This window comes from Eschrichtius robustus, chromosome 10 (genome assembly GCF_028021215.1).
Source record: "Eschrichtius robustus isolate mEscRob2 chromosome 10, mEscRob2.pri, whole genome shotgun sequence".
In the NCBI taxonomy this organism is placed as follows: domain Eukaryota; kingdom Metazoa; phylum Chordata; class Mammalia; order Artiodactyla; family Eschrichtiidae; genus Eschrichtius; species Eschrichtius robustus.
The window spans coordinates 65,405,095-65,423,822 of NC_090833.1; the positions used below are offsets into that span (position 1 = coordinate 65,405,095).

Consider the following 18,728-nt stretch of genomic DNA (forward strand, 5'->3'; position numbering starts at 1 on the left):
TTTAGGTAATATGGACATTTTAACAATGCTGATTCTTCCAGTCTGTGAACACAGAATATCTTTCTATTTCTTCACGTCTTCAGTTTTTCCAACAGTGTCTTATAGTTTTCGGTCTACAGGTCTTTCACCTCCTTGGTTGAATTTATTCCTAGGTATTTTATTCTTTTTGTTGTGATAGTAAATGGGATTTTTTTATTTATTTCTCTTTCTGCTAGTTTGTTGTTAGTGTATAGAAACACAAAACAGATTTTTGTATACTGATTTTGTACCCAGCAACTTGACTGTATTCATTTATTATTTTTAATAGTTTTTTTGTGGCAACTTTAGGTTTTTCTATATATAAAATACTATCATCAGCAGATAGGGACAGTTTTACTTCTTCTTTTCCAATTTGGGTGTCTTTTATTTCTTTTTCATGCCTAATTGCTCTGGCTAGGACTTCTAATACCAAGTTGAATATGAGTGGTGAGAGTGGGCATCCTTGTTTTGTTCCTGATCTTAGAGGGATAGCTTTTAATTTTTCACCATTGAGTATGATGCTAGTGGGTTTGTCATAAATAGCCTTTATTATGTTACGGTACCTTCCTTCTATACCCATTTTATTGAGAGCTTTTATTATAAATAGGTGTTGAATCTTGTCAAATGATTTTCTGCATCTGTTGAGATAATCATGTGATTTTTATCCTTTGTTTTGTTAATGTGGTATATCATGTTGATTGATTTGCAGATATTGAACAATCCTTGCATTCCTGGAATAAATCTCACTATCATGGTGTATGATCCTTTTAATGTACTGTTGTATTTGGTTTGCTAATTTTTTTTTGGCCATGCTGCGTGGCTTGTGGGATCTTAGTTCCCCGACCAGGGATTGAACCCGGGCCCTCGGCAGTGAAAGCTTGGAGTCCTAACCACTGGACCACCAGGGAATTCCTGGTTTGCTAATATTTTGTTGAGGATTTTTCCGTTTATGTTCATTAGAGATATTGGTATATAATTTTCTTTTTTTGTCTTGTGCTTGTCTGGTTTTGGTATCAAGATAATGTTGACCTTATAAAATGCATTAGCAAGTGTTTTCTCCTCTTCAATTTTTTGGAAGATTTTGAGAATGATAGGTATTAAATCATCTTTGAATATTTGGTAGAATTTACCACTTCATATGTATTCTTAGTCTTATTTTTATTCTTTTAGCAATTTGTGAATAGCATCTCTTTCTTACAATACAAATTATATGATTCATCTCATGAAATCATTCATAGTGGTAGTAATTAATATTAACTAGCACTTTAAAATAAATAACCAATACAAATGATCAAAATTTGGGAGCCATAAAATGACATGAGGATATTTAAAATTGCTTTATGACATCACTACTGCTTCTACTAGGTAGCCTAAAATGAAAACTGGCTGTGTAAGTCAAGAATCTCAATTCTGTTTTCCAAATATTCCAGTGTGCTCCTGTTTTTCCTCTATATAGAGAGAAGTTGTAATATATATTCTCGATTTTTATCCATTTCTGGCCATGTTTTAATTACTCTCTTATCCTCATCCCAGGACTATCTGTTTCTGGCTGTCTCTCTGAAATGCTTTAACTTTAATCTGATGCTCTGTGGAAATGGACCAGCTGTATACAGTAGAGGAATCTATCATGGAGTAAAATTAAATCTTTTGCAATAGGTTTACTTTACTTTTATCTCTCCTTCCACAATCCATTTGATTTTGACCAGTGACTGAATTTTTTGTGGAATATTTAAAATATCATTAGCAAATATATCTTTTTACATTTTTTTTTTTTTTGGTCAAAAAAAGTAATATTTCTTGAAAACCAACTTCTGCCTGAGACTTTGATATCTGTAAAAGTGTGAATAGGCAGCCACCTAGAACCCGAGTGATTAGGTTCATTTTTTTTTTTTTTAACATCTTTTTTGGAGTATAACTGCTTTACAATGGTGTGTTAGTTTCTGCTTTATAACAAAGTGAATCAGTTATACATATACCTATGTCCCCATATCTCTTCCCTCTTGAGTCTCCCTCCCTCCCACCCCTCTAGGTAGTCACAAAGCACCGAGCTGATCTCTCTGTGCTATGCGGCTGCTTCCCACTAGCTATCTGTTTTATGTTTGGTAGTGTATATATGTCCATGCCACTCTCTCACTTTGTCCCAGCTTACCCTTCCCCATCCCCGTATCCTCAAGTCCATTCTCTAGTAGTCTGTGTCTTTATTCCCGTCTTGCCCCTAGGTTCTTCATGACCTTTTTTTTTTTTTTAGATTCCATATATATGTGTTAGCGTATGGTATTTGTTTTTCTCTTTCTGACTTACTTCACTCTGTATGACAGACTAGGTTCATCCACCTCACTACAAATAACTCAATTTCGTTTCTTTTTATGGCTGAGTAATATTCCATTGTATATATGTGCCACATCTTCTTTATCCATTCATCTGTTGATGGACACTTAGGTTGCTTCCATGTCCTGGCTATTGTAAATAGAGCTGCAATGAACATTGTGGTACATGACTCTTTTTGAATAATGGTTTTCTCAGGGTATATGCCCAGTAGTGGGATTGCTGGGTCGTATGGTAGTTCTATTTTTAGTTTTTTAAGAAACCTCCATACTGTTCTCCTTAGTGGCTGTATCAGTTTACATTCCCACCAACAGTGCAAGAGGGTTCCCTTTTCTCCACACCCTCTCCAGCATTTTTTGTTTGTAGATTTTTTGATGCTGGCCATTCTGACCAGTGTGAGATGATATCTCATTGTAGTTTTGATTTGCATTTCTCTAATGATTAATGATGTTGAGCATTCTTTCATGTGTTTGTTGGCAATCTGTATATCTTCTTTGGAGAAATGTCTTTTTCGCTCTTCTGCCCATTTTTGGATTGGGTTGTTTGTTTTTTTGATGTTGAGCTGCATGAGCTGCTTGTAAATTTTGGAGATTAATCCTTGTCAGTTGCTTCATTTGCAAATATTTTCTCCCATTCCGAGAGTTGTCTTTTCGTCTTGTTTATGGTTTCCTTTGCTGTGCAAAAGCTTTTAAGTTTCATTAGGTCCCATTGTTTATTTTTGTTTTTTTTTCCATTTCTCTAGGAGGTGGGTCAAAAAGGATCTTGCTTTGATTTATGTCAGGGAGTGTTTTGCCTATGTTTTCCTCTAAGAGTTTGATAGTGTCTGGCCTTACATTTAGCTCTTTAATCCATTTTGAGTTTACTTTTGTGTATGGTGTTAGGGAGTGTTCTAATTTCATTCTTTTCCATGTAGCTGTCCAGTTTTCCCAGCACCACTTACTGAAGAGGCTGGCTTTTCTCCACTGTATATTCTTGCCTCCTTTATCAAAGATAAGGTGACCATATGTGTGTGGGTTTATCTCTGGGCTTTCTATCCTGTTCCATTGATCTATATTTCTGTTTTTGTGCCAGTACCATAGTGTCTTGATTACTGTAGCTTTGTAGTATAGTCTGAAGTCCAGGAGCCTGATTCCTCCAGCTCCATTTTTCTTTCTCAACATTCCTTTGGCTATTCGGGGTCTTTTGTGTTTCCCTACAAATTGTGAAATTTTTTGTTCTAGTTCTGTGAAAAATGCCATTGGTAGTTTGATAGGGATTGCATTGTATCTGTAGATTGCTTTGGGTAGTATAGTCATTTTCACAATGTTGATTCTTCCAATCCAAGAACATGGTATATCTCTCCATCTATTTGTATCATCTTTAATTTCTTTCATCAGTGTCCTATAATTTTCTGCATACAGGTCTTTTGTCTCCTTAGGTAGGTTTATTCCTAGATATTTTATTCTTTTTGTTGCAATGGTAAATGGGAGCATTTTCTTAATTTCACTGTCAGATTTCTCATCATTAGCGTATAGGAATGCAAGAGATTTGTGTGCATTAATTTTGTATCCTGCTACTTTACCAAATTCATTGATGAGCTCTAATAATTTTCTGGTAGCATCCTTAGGATTCTCTATGTATAGTATCACATCATCTGCAAACAGTGACAGCTTTACTTCCTCTTTTCCGATTTGGATTCCTTTTATTTCTTTTTCTTTTCTGATTGCTGTGCCTAAAACTTCCAAAACTATTGTTGAATAATAGTGGTGAGAGTGGGCAACCTTGTCTTGTTCCTGATCTTAGTGGAAATGGTTTCAGTTTTTCACCATTGAGGACGATGTTGGCTGTGGGTTTGTCATATATGGCCTTTATTATGTTGAGGAAAGTTCCCTCTATTCCTACTTTCTGGAGGGTTTTTATCATAAATGGGTGTTGAATTTTGTTGAAAGCTTTCTCTGCATCTGTTGAGACGACCACATGGTTTTTCTCCTTCAATTTGTTAATGTGGTGTATCACATTGATTGATTTGTGTATATTGAAGAATCCTTGCATCCCTGGGATAAACCCCACTTGATCTTGGTTTATGATCCTTTTAATGTGCTGTTGGATTCTGTTTGCTAGTATTTTGTTGAGGATTTTTACATCTATGTTCATCAGTGATATTGGCCTGTAGTTTTCTTTCTTTGTGACATCTTTGTCTGGTTTTGGGATCAGGGTGATGGTGGCCTCATAGAATGAGTTTAGGAGTGTTCCTCCCTCTGCTATATTTTGGAAGAGTTTGAGAAGCACAGGTGTTAGCTCTTCTCTAAATGTTTGACAGAATTCGCCTGTGGAGCCATCTGGTCCTGGGCTTTTGTTTGTTGGAAGATTTTTAATCACAGTTTCAATTTCAGTGCTTGTGATTGGTCTGTTCATATTTTCTATTTCTTCCTGGTTCAGTCTCTGAAGGTTGTGCATTTCTAAGAATTTGTCCATTTCTTCCAGGTTGTCCGTTTTATTGTCATAGAGTTGCTTGTAGTAATCTCTCATGATCCTTTGTATTTCTACAGTGTCAGTTGTTACTTCTCCTTTTTCATTTCAAATTCTATTGATTTGAGTCTTCTCGCTTTTTTTCTTGATGAGTCTGGCTAATGGTGTATCAATTTTGTTTATCTTCTCAAAGAACCAGCCTTTAGTTTTATTGGTGTTTGCTGTCATTTCCTTCATTTCTTTTTCATTTATTTCTGATCTGATCTTTATGATTTCTTTCCTTCTGCTAACTTTGGGGTTCTTTTGTTCTTCTTTCTCTGATTGCTTTAGGTGTAAGGTTAGTTTGTTTATTTGAGATGTTTCTTGTTTCTTAAGGTAGGATTGTATTGCTATAAACTTCCCTCTTAGAACTGCTTTTGCTGCATCCCATAGGTTTTGGGTCGTCGTGTTTTCATTGTCATTTGTGTCTAGGTATTTTTTTGATTTCCTCTTTGATTTCTTCAGTGATCTCTTGGTTATTAAGTAGTGTATTGTTTAGCCTCCATGTGTTTGTAATTTTTACAGTTTTTTTCCATAATTGATATGTAGTCTCATAGCGTTGTGGTCAGAAAAGATACTTGATATAATTTCAATTTTTTAAATTTACCAAGGCTTGATTTGTGACCCAAGATATGATCTATCCTGGAGAATGTTCTATGAGCAGTTGAGAAGCATGTGTATTCTGTTGTTTTGGAGTGAAAGTCCTATAAATATCAATTAAATCCATCTTGTTTAATGTATCATTTAAAGCTTGTGTTTCCTTATTTATTTTCATTTTGGATGATCTGTCCATTGGTGAAAGTGGGGTGTTAATGTCCCCTACTATGATTGTGTTACTGTCAATTTCCCCTTTTATGGCTGTTAGTATTTGCGTTATGTATTGAGGTGCTCTTATGTTGGGTGCATAAATATTTACAATTGTTACATCTTCTTCTTGGTTTGCTCCCTTGATCATTCTGTAGTGTCCTTCTTTGTCTCTTGTAATAGTCTTTGTTTTAAAGTCTACTTTGTCTGATATGAGAATTGCTACTCCAGCTTTCTTTTGATTTCCATTTGCATGGAATATCTTTTTCCATCCCCTCACGTTCAGTCTGTATGTGTCTCTAGATCTGAAGTGGGTCTCTTGTAGACATCATATATATATTGGTCTAGTTTTTGTATCCATTCAGCAAGTCTATGTCTTTTGGTTGGAGCATTTAATCCCTTTACATTTAAGGTAATTAACCATATGTATGTTCCTATTACCATTTTCTTAATTGTTTTGGGTTTGTTATTGTAGGTCTTTTCCTTCTCTTGTGTTTCCTGCCTAGAGAAGTTCCTTTAGCATTTGTTGTAAAGCTGGTTTGGTGATGTTGAATTCTCTTAGCTTTTGCTTGTCTGTAAAGGTTTTAATTTCTCCGTCAAATCTGAATGAGATCCTTGCTGGGTAGAGTAATCTTGGTTGTAGGTTTTTCTCCTTCATCACTTTAAATATGTCCTGCCACTCCCTTCTGGCTTGCAGAGTTTCTGCTGAATGTTCAGCTGTTAACCTTATGGGGCTTCCCTTGTGTGTTATTTGTTGTTTTTCCCTTGCTGCTTTTAATATTTTCTCTTTGTATTTAATTTTTGATAGTTTGATTAATATGTGTCTTGGCGTGTTTCTCCTTGGGTTTATCCTGTATGGGACTCTCTGTGCTTCCTGGACTTGATTAACTATTTCCTTTCCCATATTAGGGAAGTTTTCAACTATAATCTCTTCAAATATTTTCTCAGTCCCTTTTTCTCTTCTTCTTCTGGGACCCCTATAATTCAAATGTTGATGCGTTTAATGTTGTCCTAGAGGTCTCGGAGACTGTCCTCAATTCTTGTCATTCTTTTTTCTTTATTCTGCTCTGCAGCAGTTATTTCCACTATTTTATCTTCCAGATCACTTATCCATTCTTCTGCCTCCGTTATTCTACTATTGATCCCTTCTAGAGAATTTTTAATTTCATTTATTGTGTTGTTCATCACTGTTTGTTTGCTCTTTAGTTCTTCAGGTCCTTGTTAAACATTTCTTATATGTTCTCCATTCTATTTCCAAGATTTTGGATCATCTTTACTATCATTATTCTGAATTCTTTTTCAGGTAGACTGCCTATTTCTTCTTCATTTGTTAGGTCTGCTGGGTTTTTTCCTTGTTCCTTCATCTGCTGTGTGTTTCTCTTTCTTCTCATTTTGCTTAGCTTACTGTGTTCGGGGTCTCTTTTTCGCAGGCTGCAGGTTCGTAGTTCCCGTTGTTTTTGGTGTCTGTCCCCAGTGGCTAAGGTTGGTTTAGTGGGTTGTGTAGGCTTCCTGGTGGAGGGGACTAGTGCCTGTGTTCTGGTGGATGAGGCTGCATCTTGTCTTTCTGGTGGGCAGGTCCACGTCTGGTGGTGTGTTTTGGGGTGTCTGTGGCCTTATTATGATTTTAGGCAGCCTCTCTGCCAATGGATGGGGTTGTGTTCCTGTCTTGCTAGTTGTTTGGCATAGGGTGTCCAGCACTGTAGGTTGCTGGTCATTGAGTGGAGCTGGGTCTTGGCGTTGATATGGAGATCTCTGGGAGATTTTCACCGTTTCATATTATGTGGAGCTGGGACATCTCTTGTGGACCCGTGTCCTGAACTTGGCTCTCCCACCTCAGAGGCACAACACCCCTGACGCCTGGCTGGAGCACCAAGAGCCTGTCATCCACATGTCTCAGAATAAAAGGGAGGAAAGAAAGAAGGAAAGAAAGAAAGAAAGAAAGAAAGAAAGAGAGAGAGAGAGAGAGGGAGGGAGGGAGGGAAGGAAGGAAGGAAGGAAGGAAAGGAAGGAAGGAAGGAAGGAAGAAAGAAAGAAAGAAAGAAAGAAAGAAAGAAAGAAAGAAAGAAAGAAAGAAAGAAAGAAAGAAGACAGCAACCAAACCGGAAAGAAAGAAAGAAGGAAAGAAAGAAAGGAAGGAAGGAAGGAAGGAAGGAAGGAAGGAAGGAAGGAAGGAAGGAAAGAAAGAAAGAAAGAAAGAAAGAAAGAAAGGAAGGAAGGAAGGAAGGAAGGAAGGAAGAAAGAAAGAAAAGAAAGAAGACAGCAACCAAACCGGAAACGAAATCCACGAATGATAACAAGTGCTAAAAACTATACTAAAAAAAAAAAGAAGCAGAGAAAACGGACAGACAGAACCGTAGGACAAATGGTAAAAGCAAAGCTATACAGACAAAATCACACACAGAAGCATACACATACACACTCACAAAAAGAGAAAAAGGGGAAAAAAATATATATATATCATGGCTCTCAAAGTCCACCACCTCAATTTGGGATGATTCATTCTCTATTCAGGTATTCCACAGATGCAGGGTACATCAAGTTGATTGTGGAGATTTAATCCGCTGCTCCTGAGGCTGCTGGGAGAGATTTCCCTTTCTCTTCTTTGTTCGCACAGCTCCTGGGGTTCAGCTTTGGATTTGTCCCCGCCTCTGCGTGTAGGTCGCCTGAGGGCGTCTGTTCTTCGCTCAGACAGGACGCGGTTAAAGGAGCAGCTGCTTCGGGGGCTCTGGCTCACTCAGGCCGGGGGAGGGAGGGGTACGGAGGAGGCGGGGCGAGCCTGCGGCGGCAGAGGCCGGCGTGACGTTGCACCAGCGTGAGGCGCGCCATGCGTGTGTTCTCCCGGGGAAGTCCCTGGATCACGGGACCCTGGCAGTGGCGGGCTGCACAGGCTCCTGGGAGGGGAGGTGTGGAGAGTGACCTGTGCTCGCACACAGGCTTCTTGGTGGTGGCAGCAGCAGCGTTAGAGTTTCATGCCCGTCTCTGGGGTCCGCGCTGATAGCCGCGGCTCCCGCCCGTCTCTGGGGTCCGCGCTGATAGCCGCGGCTCGCGCCTGTCTCTGGGGCTCCTTTAAGCGGCGCCCTTAATCCCCTCTCCTCATGCACCAGGAAACAGAGGCAAGAAGAAATCTCTTGCCTCTTCGGCAGCTCCAGACCTTTTCCCAGACACCCTCCCGGCTAGCTGTGGCGCACTAGCCCCCTTCAGGCTGTGTTCACGCCGCCAACCCCAGTCCTCTCCCTGCGATCCGACCTCCGAAGCCTGAACCTCTGCTCCCAGCCCCCGCCCGCCCCGGCGGGTGAGCAGACAAGCCTCTTGGGCTGGTGAGTACTGGTCGGCACCAATCCTCTGTGTGGCAATCTGTCCGCTTTGCCCTCCGCACCCCTGCTGCTGCACTCTCCTCCGTGGCTCCGAAGCTTCCCCCCTCCGCCATCCACAGTCTCCCCCCGCGAAGGGGCTTCCTAGTGTGTGGAAACCTTTCTTCCTTCACAGCTCCCTCCCACTGGTGCAGGTTCCGCCCCTATTCTTTGTCTCTGTTTTTCCTTTTTTCTTTTGCCCTACCCAGTTACATGGGGAGTTTCTTGCCTTTTGGGAGGTCTGAGGTCTTCTGCAGGCATTTAGTAGGTGTTCTGTAGGAGTTGTTCCACATGTAGATGTATTTCTGATGTATTTGTGGGGCAGAAGGTGATCTCCACGTCTTACTCTTCCGCCATCTTGAAGCTCCTCCGCACAAGCCTCTTGGATAGCCTCATCCACCAAAGGGCAGACAGCAGAAGCAAGAAGAACTACAGTTGCGCAGCCTGTGCCCGGGCAGAAATTCCAATGGCACGTATTGGTGACACATCTAATTCTTTGGCAGGTGGCAGCCCGGCAACTCGTGGTTGTAGGTAGGCGGCCTCAGTTCCTTGCCACATGGATCTCTCCTTAGGGCTGCTTGAGTGTCCTCACGACATGGCAGCTGGCTTAACCCAGGATGAGTGATCTTGGGATAGCTGGTTTTCCTTAGTTAACAATCATCTTTTGTTGTTCCCCGTTACCTGTGCCAGTCCCCTCCCCTGTCCCCTCCCCCCTGGTACTTTAGCTCAGGGAGGAAGGAGCTCAGAGGGACTTGGCTGAATAAGGGGCCTGCGAGCCTAGGGATGAGTTTTAAGCCGCTTTCCCCACAGTCAGGAGGAGGGGTGCTGACGCTCCAGCCGGACCCTGCGCCTCCCTTTCCCCGTTTCCCCTCAGGACTCTCAGGTCCACCCCGATTAGGTTCATTTTTATTTCCATTACTTAGGTATGACCAGTGCATCTCTTTTATCCTAGATTTTCTATAATTTTCCTTTTTTTCTCTAAATGAACTGGTGGAGTTGATTTTGGAGAGAATATGGAATTAAACTTTGTAATTTTCATTTGCTCCCTCTACTCCCTGCAACTCTCCTGCTATCCCAAGCAGTCTTTATTAATGTTTCCAATTTCCCCATCCATTTACTAAAGCTTAGCAACTGTCCCAAGTTTTTATGGTTTCTCATAGCTTTCTGGGTAAAGTTTAAATTCTTTAGCTTAATCATTTATTATCTACATACTTCTCAAATTTCCATCATTTTCCTCTTCAAATATTCTGAATTATTTGTACTTCCTTAGAACACATTGTTGTGTTCTGCTGTACATCTGCTTCTAAGCCGTCCACTTGGCTCTCAGAGTTTCTTTCTTCTTCCAGCTGCTCCCAGTGGAACACCACGACCTTTACTAGTGGTCTTTATATGGAGCTCTGGGACACAGGCCCATTGATAGACTGCTGCTGCCACAACTTGGCTATCAGTAGAGATGTGGTTGGAGCAAGCTACAATTCCCTTATTTCCCCATTCCTTTATTTCTCACAGTACCACCACAGGTACGGCTGGATCAGACTTCAGAGAATAGTTGGAGTAAATAAAGGAAATTAAAGTATAGTAGAGAAACATTTAAAACCAAGACTAAATCCAATTTCCCTCCTGCCCAAGGGAAAGCATTCAAGAAGTTGAATCCATCAGAGAGTGGCCTCTTGTATACTTCCTTTACTCGTTTGTATTCAGGACTGTACTTCTGAGTGCCTCCTTCTACTCACTGTGCACCTTTGGGAACCTCATTCTCTAGCCTCAGGACTGGTTTTGGTCCGGGGGTTACTTTCCTCAGCCATGTGTTTCGACAAGTTTGAATCCTTTTGGCTACTTCCTGTTTACATTGTCCATGGTAGGCTTTGACACCCAAATCTTGCAGAGTAGTTAAGAGTTTGTATGATTTTCTCTAAGTCTGATCACCTTTGAAGTCTTCCTGCCAATGTAAATTTTAGAAATGCCTTTGATTGTTCTAGTTGTTCGTGGATAACTCTTGAATCAGACACACACTCACTGTAAACCTTTCCCCAAGACCATTGTTAAATTTCAGACGGAGTGTAACCTGAACCAATAATACAAAGAGAAATATTTTCCTTAATGCCCCCAAAAGGATTCTGTCATAATGAAGATACTACTTCACTTTATATAGAGCATGATTTTTCTCTGTCTCTGACTGACCCCCTTATTCAAATTGAACTCCCTTGGCCTGTTTTATAAAGAACGAAGTCCATGGACAAGCCAGGGCAGCTTATTTGGTTAAGTAAAGATTCAGCTAAAGCTGTTAAATCACCATGGACTAGATTAGATTAAATTTTATTATAAGGGTAGCTATTGGCTAGCCTCCTTATTTGTGGAGTTGAGTTTTTTTTTGTTGTTGTTCTTTCTATTACACATCTCACTCCCACTTGTCCTTTGCCATATTCCTCCAAAAGCCTGTCAACGTCATTTGGTATAAACATCCTTTTGTGCATCTCTGGCAATCTAGCATAGCTCCATCACAGCATTATACCACAATCATTGATTTATTTGTCTGTTTTCCTAGCGTGTGGAATTTAGTGAGCAATCAGTAAATGTTTATTGAATGATAAATGAATCAGTAAAAGAAATTGGCATCTGTTATCTTCTAAAATTTACTCTATTTCAACAATTCCTTAATGATTAGGTGTAAGATTTCATGGAGAGCTAGTTTATTTTCTAGTGATTAAAATTCAGTGCCTGCAGTTAAAATTTCTGTGTGTTGCATGTTAAGTTTTGAATTATAAGTACCTTGATCAGGAAAAAAGGACCAGAGAGCTGCTGAGGCCCAGCCCACAGTTAGTGTTTACTCCCAGCACTGGAGCTGTACTTTGTACAGCCTTCTGTCTTGGGGAAGAAGAAACTGAAATAAGAGAGTATGCTTTGAGAATCAGTCCCCTCTTGTCTAGTAAATGGCAGATAGTCAGATGCTCTGTATTGTATTATTTATTTAACCCTTTGCTATTTTGACAAAAAGTTAAATCTTTTTACATATAGAAAAGCCTCTAATGCTGGTGTGATTTCTGTTTAAAACTAGCAAATACATGTTACTGAGGAATGGAAGAGAAGAAATTTTCTTTTTCTGAATATGTGTATTTATGCATAAGTATATAGGAAATTTACAAAGTATTTTTAAATGTATGTGCTCTGCTTTGTGTAAAGCTTCTATATAAGGGATTTAAAAATTACCGTGCACATTTAGATCTAAGCTGTTTGGCCCACTGTTGCTCTATCATATGTATTTTTTGGATATTTTAGAACATAGATCTTTTGAAGAAAAAGAAATAGTTGTCAGCAAAAGTTTTTCTGTTTTAAAAGAGGAGTTAATAAAATGCCTGTTTCATGATCAAATATATTATTTGACTTTTTTTATAGAAATTTCAAGAAATTGCTGAAAAAAATATGGAAAAATTGAACCGTATTGAGAAGTCACATGAGCAATTGGTTGTTGAAAACACACATTTCAAAAACTTGTTATCACAGACTAAAAGGGAACAAACATCCTTGCTGGCGGCCTGTGCATTGATGGCTGGTGCCTTATATCCTCTGTATAGCCGATCATCTGCCTTATCCACACAGAGAGATTTTCTCCAGGAGCAGGTCAACACCTTTGAGTTGTTAAAATTGGAAGTTAGAACTCTAGCCCAGGCTTTGTCAATTGTAGAGGAAAAGAAGCAAGAGGAAGCCAAGATGAAGAAAAAAGCATTCAAAGGATTGATACGTGTATTCCGGAAAGGTGTTATTGCAATTTTGGCAGCAAACAGACTCAAGATTTTGGGCCAGTCGTGTGCCTCTCTTTTTACCTGGATGGAGAGTTTCAAAGAAGGCATAGGCATGTTAGTGTGTACAGGAGAGCCCAAAGACAAGCATAAATTTCCAAGTAAGATAATTTGTGCTTTTAAAAATCTGAGTCGAATGTAAGTGACATACGAAGTGAATATGTTGGGCAAAAACATAAAAAAATTATTTACAATGTCAAATCATGTAACATATCTACATACATATGTAGATATGTATGTGTGTATGAATAAGTGTGTATCTATGTATAAATTAGGCTTTAATTTTTTGTTGTAAACATTAAAATATAAAGAAAGTAGCAAATATATATGATTTCAACTTTGTCTAGCTTTATTATATTTGAATGCTCTTTTGACAGTAAATTGAAAAGTTTGTACAGCGATTTTTCAATAAAGTCAATCCAGAAACTCTGCCCTATTTAAAATTAATTAGTAGCATAACTTACTTTCACTTTCTTTGAATTAGTATAAAATGATCAGAGTTAAAAATCTATTGAAGAATTGAATGAAAATGAAACTAATGTAAGTTTTATAGCTAACTTTTTTTGAATGCCTGACTATTCTGAGGAAACAATTATTTCAGTTTTTAACTTTTCAAAAGCAAGCTATTAAGTAAGTAGAACTAAAGAAAATTTCCTTCTCCCTTTTCTTTTATGATGTCAGTTACCATTATATATAGAGAGGAGTTAATAAAATGCCTGTTTGTTTCATGGTCAAATACATTAGTTGACTTCTCTTCTTATATGGAAAAATTGAACCGTAAATAAAGTCAATAAAATCTCACATCTATTGTAGACTTCTCTGCACTAGGTGAAGCTCTACGTACAAATTTTGATCTACTTCTTAAATAGCTAAATATTGCTATAATTTTTAAATGGATTTTAATAAATTTTTGTAGAATTGCATAATGGATTTTCTTCTGTTTTTGCAGAACATCAAAAGGAGCAGTTACGTTGTTTGCAAGCTCTCAGTTGGCTCACCAGTTCTGACCTCCTTGCTGCAATAATCAGTTCTATGGCTGAGTTACAGGAAGCTATTAGTAAAACAGGTATGATTCCCCTTTTTATGTCCTTGCAAAATACATTTAAAAAGCAAATGTCCAGAAATTCTTTATGGTACAAATTCTAATAAACCTTCAAGGAAGAAAATGTATTTGTTTTTATCTTTCTTTTATTCAGGCACAGAGATTACTAAATCTGTATTTAATGAAGTAGTGAATTAATGTAATTTTTGATGTTAATTTTGTCTTTATGGGGAAATTAAATGACACTTCTTGGTGAATACATTCACCTTCTTTTTCCTTTGTGATACGCTTTTCCCATGGAAAACTCATCATTAGCTTTTTTATTAAGTAATACTGGTAATATTCTTTCAAATGTTTTAATCTTTCTTCTGTTTCTGGCCATGTGCTTTAGAAATCCGAATAATAACTGAATCAGTAGAAAATTTTTCTCTCTCATTTGGCAACATTTTTTTTTTTTTTTTAAACTTTGGGTTTATTTTTATTTATTTATTTATGGCTGTGTTGGGTCTTCATTTCTGTGCGAGGGATTTCTCTAGTTGCGGCAAGTGGGGGCCACTCTTCATCGCGGTGCGCGGGCCTCTCATTATCGCGGCCTCTCTTGTTGTGGAGCACAGGCTCCAGAGGCGCAGGCTCACTAGTTGTGGCTCACGGGCCTAGTTGCTCTGCGGCATGTGGGACCTTCCCAGACCAGGGCTCGAACCCGTGTCCCCTGCATTGGCAGGCAGATTCTCAACCACTGCGCCACCAAGGAAGCCCCTGGCAACATGTTTTTATTTTTTCTATTTAATTTTAAATAGAGTTAATTTAAATAGTCTGCTCCTTTCCACTAGGTGTGAAGCCACCTATAACCAGTGATTTCCAAAGGTCTAAAATTCAAGTTTATTTTTTCATGACTTAGATTGCGTGGCATGTTTGTGTGAAATGTTCAATGAAAACTAATTTCTCTGCACTTAAAGAGTAACATACAGTTACCTACTGCTTAAGCTATGTCATTGGACTAATTATGGTCGTTTCAGACACATTAATAGAAAAAAAAATGTATAGTAGTAGACTTGTTAATACTTGCCTGCATAGTGAAATATTCTAAGTATTAATGAAATGATAATTTGGGATGTAATTTAATTCTTCAGACAATTCTGCTGTGCAAATATAGATCATTTATTGTGATTTCAAACATGTAAACTAGGCTCTTATAGTACAAAACTTATGATCCAAAGATTATTTTTAGGTTGTGGCCGTAAATATTGGTAGGGAATATGCATATTTTAATGTATCGGCAAAATCTCAACATACTGGGTTTGGAGTCTGAAATAAAAGTGCAAATAAATATATTTTAAGAATGTTGGTATTATAACTTCAAAGCAAAATTGTAACATTCTTGAAAGAACTTAATAAATTTTGGGGTTTAGTTTAATAAACAGATGATTTTTGTTAGTCATATTTTTTCAGGTATGTGGACCTAAAAGTAGATTGGTTTCTTAAGCTATAATCTTATTTATATTATTACTTTATTTAATGCATTTTTTTCTTATCACTGTGCTATATGCTTGAGGAGATAAAAGAAAAAGATGTGACTTGATCGATCCTCTAGAAAATATACATAATGGTCATAAGAATAAGAGCGACAACTCATGAACAACTTAGGCAGAATGTAATCAAGGATTGGATGAGGAAGTACAGGCTTTAAATGTAAGAATACGCAGAAGGTAAAGCTCTATGTGGGCTTATGAGTATTGGGAAGGCTTCAGGGACTAGTGATTTAGTTGGGCCTAGAATGACAGTAAGTTAGAGAGGAGAGATGGCATTCAGATGCAGGGCATAGCTTAAGCAGAGATGTAGAGGTGGGAATAAGCATAGAATGGGAAGAAGGGACATTCAAGAGGTGCGAATGTAACTCCATGCGTAGCAGGTCTGACTTATGGATAAAATATATTGTCAACTCTAACCATATTGGGAAGTAGTGGGGGAAAGGGTAGATCATTGGCATGGGATCAGATTGTTGATTTATGAAAGTAGGCAGCAATTTCCCCTGAGCACAGTTTCTAAAAGTAGCCCCTTGTAACATTTTTAAGTTAAAATATTGACAAAATTTTTATTCAGACCTTGAAAACAATATGTGTAGGTAAGACCTGTGAAGTAAAATGTAGACCAAGAGTGGTGTTTTAAGTGCTTGCCTATCTCTAGGAACAAGCTGTCTTTGATGTTAGAACCTGGTATGCCTCTAGCTTGAGGAAATAGCAAGTTCAGGAAAACTTATTTTTAGGCAAGCCTTTAAATGTTGTTGGATAAAGAACACTACTTGGAGAAGAGAAAATGATTGTTGCTTAGAAGGGGAAAATAATTGATGTATCAAAGTCCTGAAGAGTATTGGAAAGGATATGGTCCAGGCAGATAGATAATTGTTACTGAACTAGTACAAAAATGATCAGTGTGGATCTTCTGCAGTGGTGGCTTGACTAGCTGGGCTTATAGAATAATTCTTTCAAAACATGATGAAGGGTTAATGTATTGTTATCTAGGCAACTGTGTTTTCATTTTTAAGTGTATCCTAGTAGAAATTTTAGATATTTTAGCAGAAAAGATGGGAAAATATTTTCAAAGTCTATGAGTGATTATCAACAGATAAGGGTAATAAATGTAAAGCCATAACGGCTTATATAGTCATGTTGAGTTTATAGTTTAAGTGTCTGAAAAATCTAAATGGGTAATCATTATTGTGTAATAGAAAGAGCATTAGCTTTGAACAAGGCAGACTTGATATTGTATTCAGCGTTGCTAATTATTAGTTGTGTGAAACTGGGCAAGTTACTTAACTTTACTGGGCCTCACACTCTTTTCCCATAAATGAAGATGGTATCGTCTTCCCCATTGTTATGAGGAATTAATGAGATAACGCTTGTTGAACGTTTTGTACGGTATCTGGTACATAGTGGGTGCTAAAAAAAATTGTTGTTCCCTTACCACCCATCTCACTGTGAAAGTAGCATTTAGCATTAATGAACATGAATACACACACACCTACCTGTATACATTTTTAGACTACTGATTAATTTTCTGTTCTAAAATTGCTAAATTGCTGTACAGTGGAGGCAACATAGTGTAGGGTTAAGCAGGTATTCTGCCTGACTTTGAATACTGACTCTGATGCTAGCCACATGACATGGGCAAGTTATTTAAACTCTGTTTCCCAGTTTCTTTATTTGTAAAGTGGGAATAGTAAGTATTACCTAGAGCAGAGTTTAGAGGACTAAATGAGTTAATTTGTAAAGTGCTTAGAATGCCTTTGTTTACTCTTTCACTTACTTTTCTTAGTTCAGATATCAGTCTTTATTAAGATTTATTGCATTAACTGAATAATAATGAAGAAATTTCATAAAAATTTAGAGTAAATAAAATGAAAATACATTAGTTTATCTTAAAATTTCAAGACCATTTACACATCCCATACAGCTCCAACTTGTTAAAACATGATTCTGTTATAAATTAGTATACATATAAAGATCAGGAAGAAATTTCTTCCTCTGAATATAATGACATTGGATGTTTGGGGGCATCACAGGTTTGCTTTCTTTGTACCTAATAGAAGACCCCCACTTAGAGTTGCTTATTCATATAAGGTTTTTTTTCTCCTCCCAAATAGTAAGTCTGGAGGTAGATAGAAATCCAGACTATGTCTTTCTGCTAAGCCATTAGCATCTTCGTGTTTATGCCTCCTAGTTTTAAGCTGGTCACTCTACTTTTAGGCATCAGGATTGTATTTGTGCAGGAAGGAGAAGGGAGGGACACAATGTGAAGACGTTCATACATTGCTGGTGGGAATAAAAAATGATATAGCTGCTTTGGGAAAGAGTGGCAGTTCCTCAAAATATTAAACATAGAGTTATCATTTGAACCAGCAATTCTCCTTCTAGGTATATATCCAAGAGAAATGAAAACATATATGTACAAAAACTTGTGCATGAATGTTTACTGCAGCATAATGCATAGTCAAGGAATGGAAACAAACTTAAATGTCCATCAACTGATAAATGGGTAATGGACAGATATCCAAACAATAAAATATAATTGGGCCGTAAAGAGTAATGAAGTACTGATGCTTGCTACAACATGGATGAACCATGAAAGCAATATGCTACGTCACAAAAGATTGTATATAATATGATTCCATTTATTTGAAATCACATAGCATGTTATTCCATTTATTTGAAATATGCAGATTAGGCAGATCTAGAGACAGAAAGTACATTAGGGGCTGCCTAAGGCTGGGGAGGGGTTGGGGGTTATGGGACGTGGCTGCTAATAGATATGGAGTTTCTTTTGGGGGTGACTAAAATTTTATAAAATTGCTTGTGGTGATGGCTGCATAACTGTGATTATATTAAAAACCATGGATTTGTACACTTTAAATGGGTAAGTTATATTGTGTGTGAATTATATCTCAAGAAAATTGTTAAAAATATGAAGACATGTGTTGCTGAATATATCCCTTTATATCAGGAAGGCCAAAGCTTTCCCCAAAGCTTCCCCAGCAGACTTTTGCTATTGTTTCATTGGCCTGAGCTGGGTCACATGATTCTCCCTAGATGGCTACCTGGAGATTGACAAAAGAGAAGGAAGAGTTTGTGGATGGAATGAATCAGCTAATCAACATCTGCAGTAGAGAGGATTGTTTTTGTTTGTTCTTTTTTTTCAAATTACCTCCACTTCTACTACCTCCATTATACGAGAAAACAGGTCAATTCAGAAAACTTGGAAAAGAAATAAATCAGAGAACAATAACAAAACAAAAACAAACGTATTTTCCCATCATATAGGGATAGTTAATGTAAGCATTTTTATGTGTTCTTATGTGTTCTTCCAATCTGTTTTATCCCTCTTCTTCTCTCTATCCAGTCACCCTTCCTT

General features: G+C 37.9%; 1 protein-coding gene across 9 annotated transcripts in view; it reads left to right on the forward strand.

Moving 5' to 3' along the window:
* Positions 1–18,728, forward strand: part of CCDC171 (coiled-coil domain containing 171) — a 365,291-nt gene that overhangs the window by 173,205 nt on the left and 173,358 nt on the right. For all 9 annotated transcript variants that reach the window (XM_068551775.1, XM_068551774.1, XM_068551781.1 and 6 more), the window contains 2 exons: positions 12,378–12,882; positions 13,731–13,847. In XM_068551775.1, coding sequence (XP_068407876.1) covers positions 12,378–12,882; positions 13,731–13,847 — 622 coding nt within the window. The remainder of the gene's footprint in view (positions 1–12,377; positions 12,883–13,730; positions 13,848–18,728) is intronic.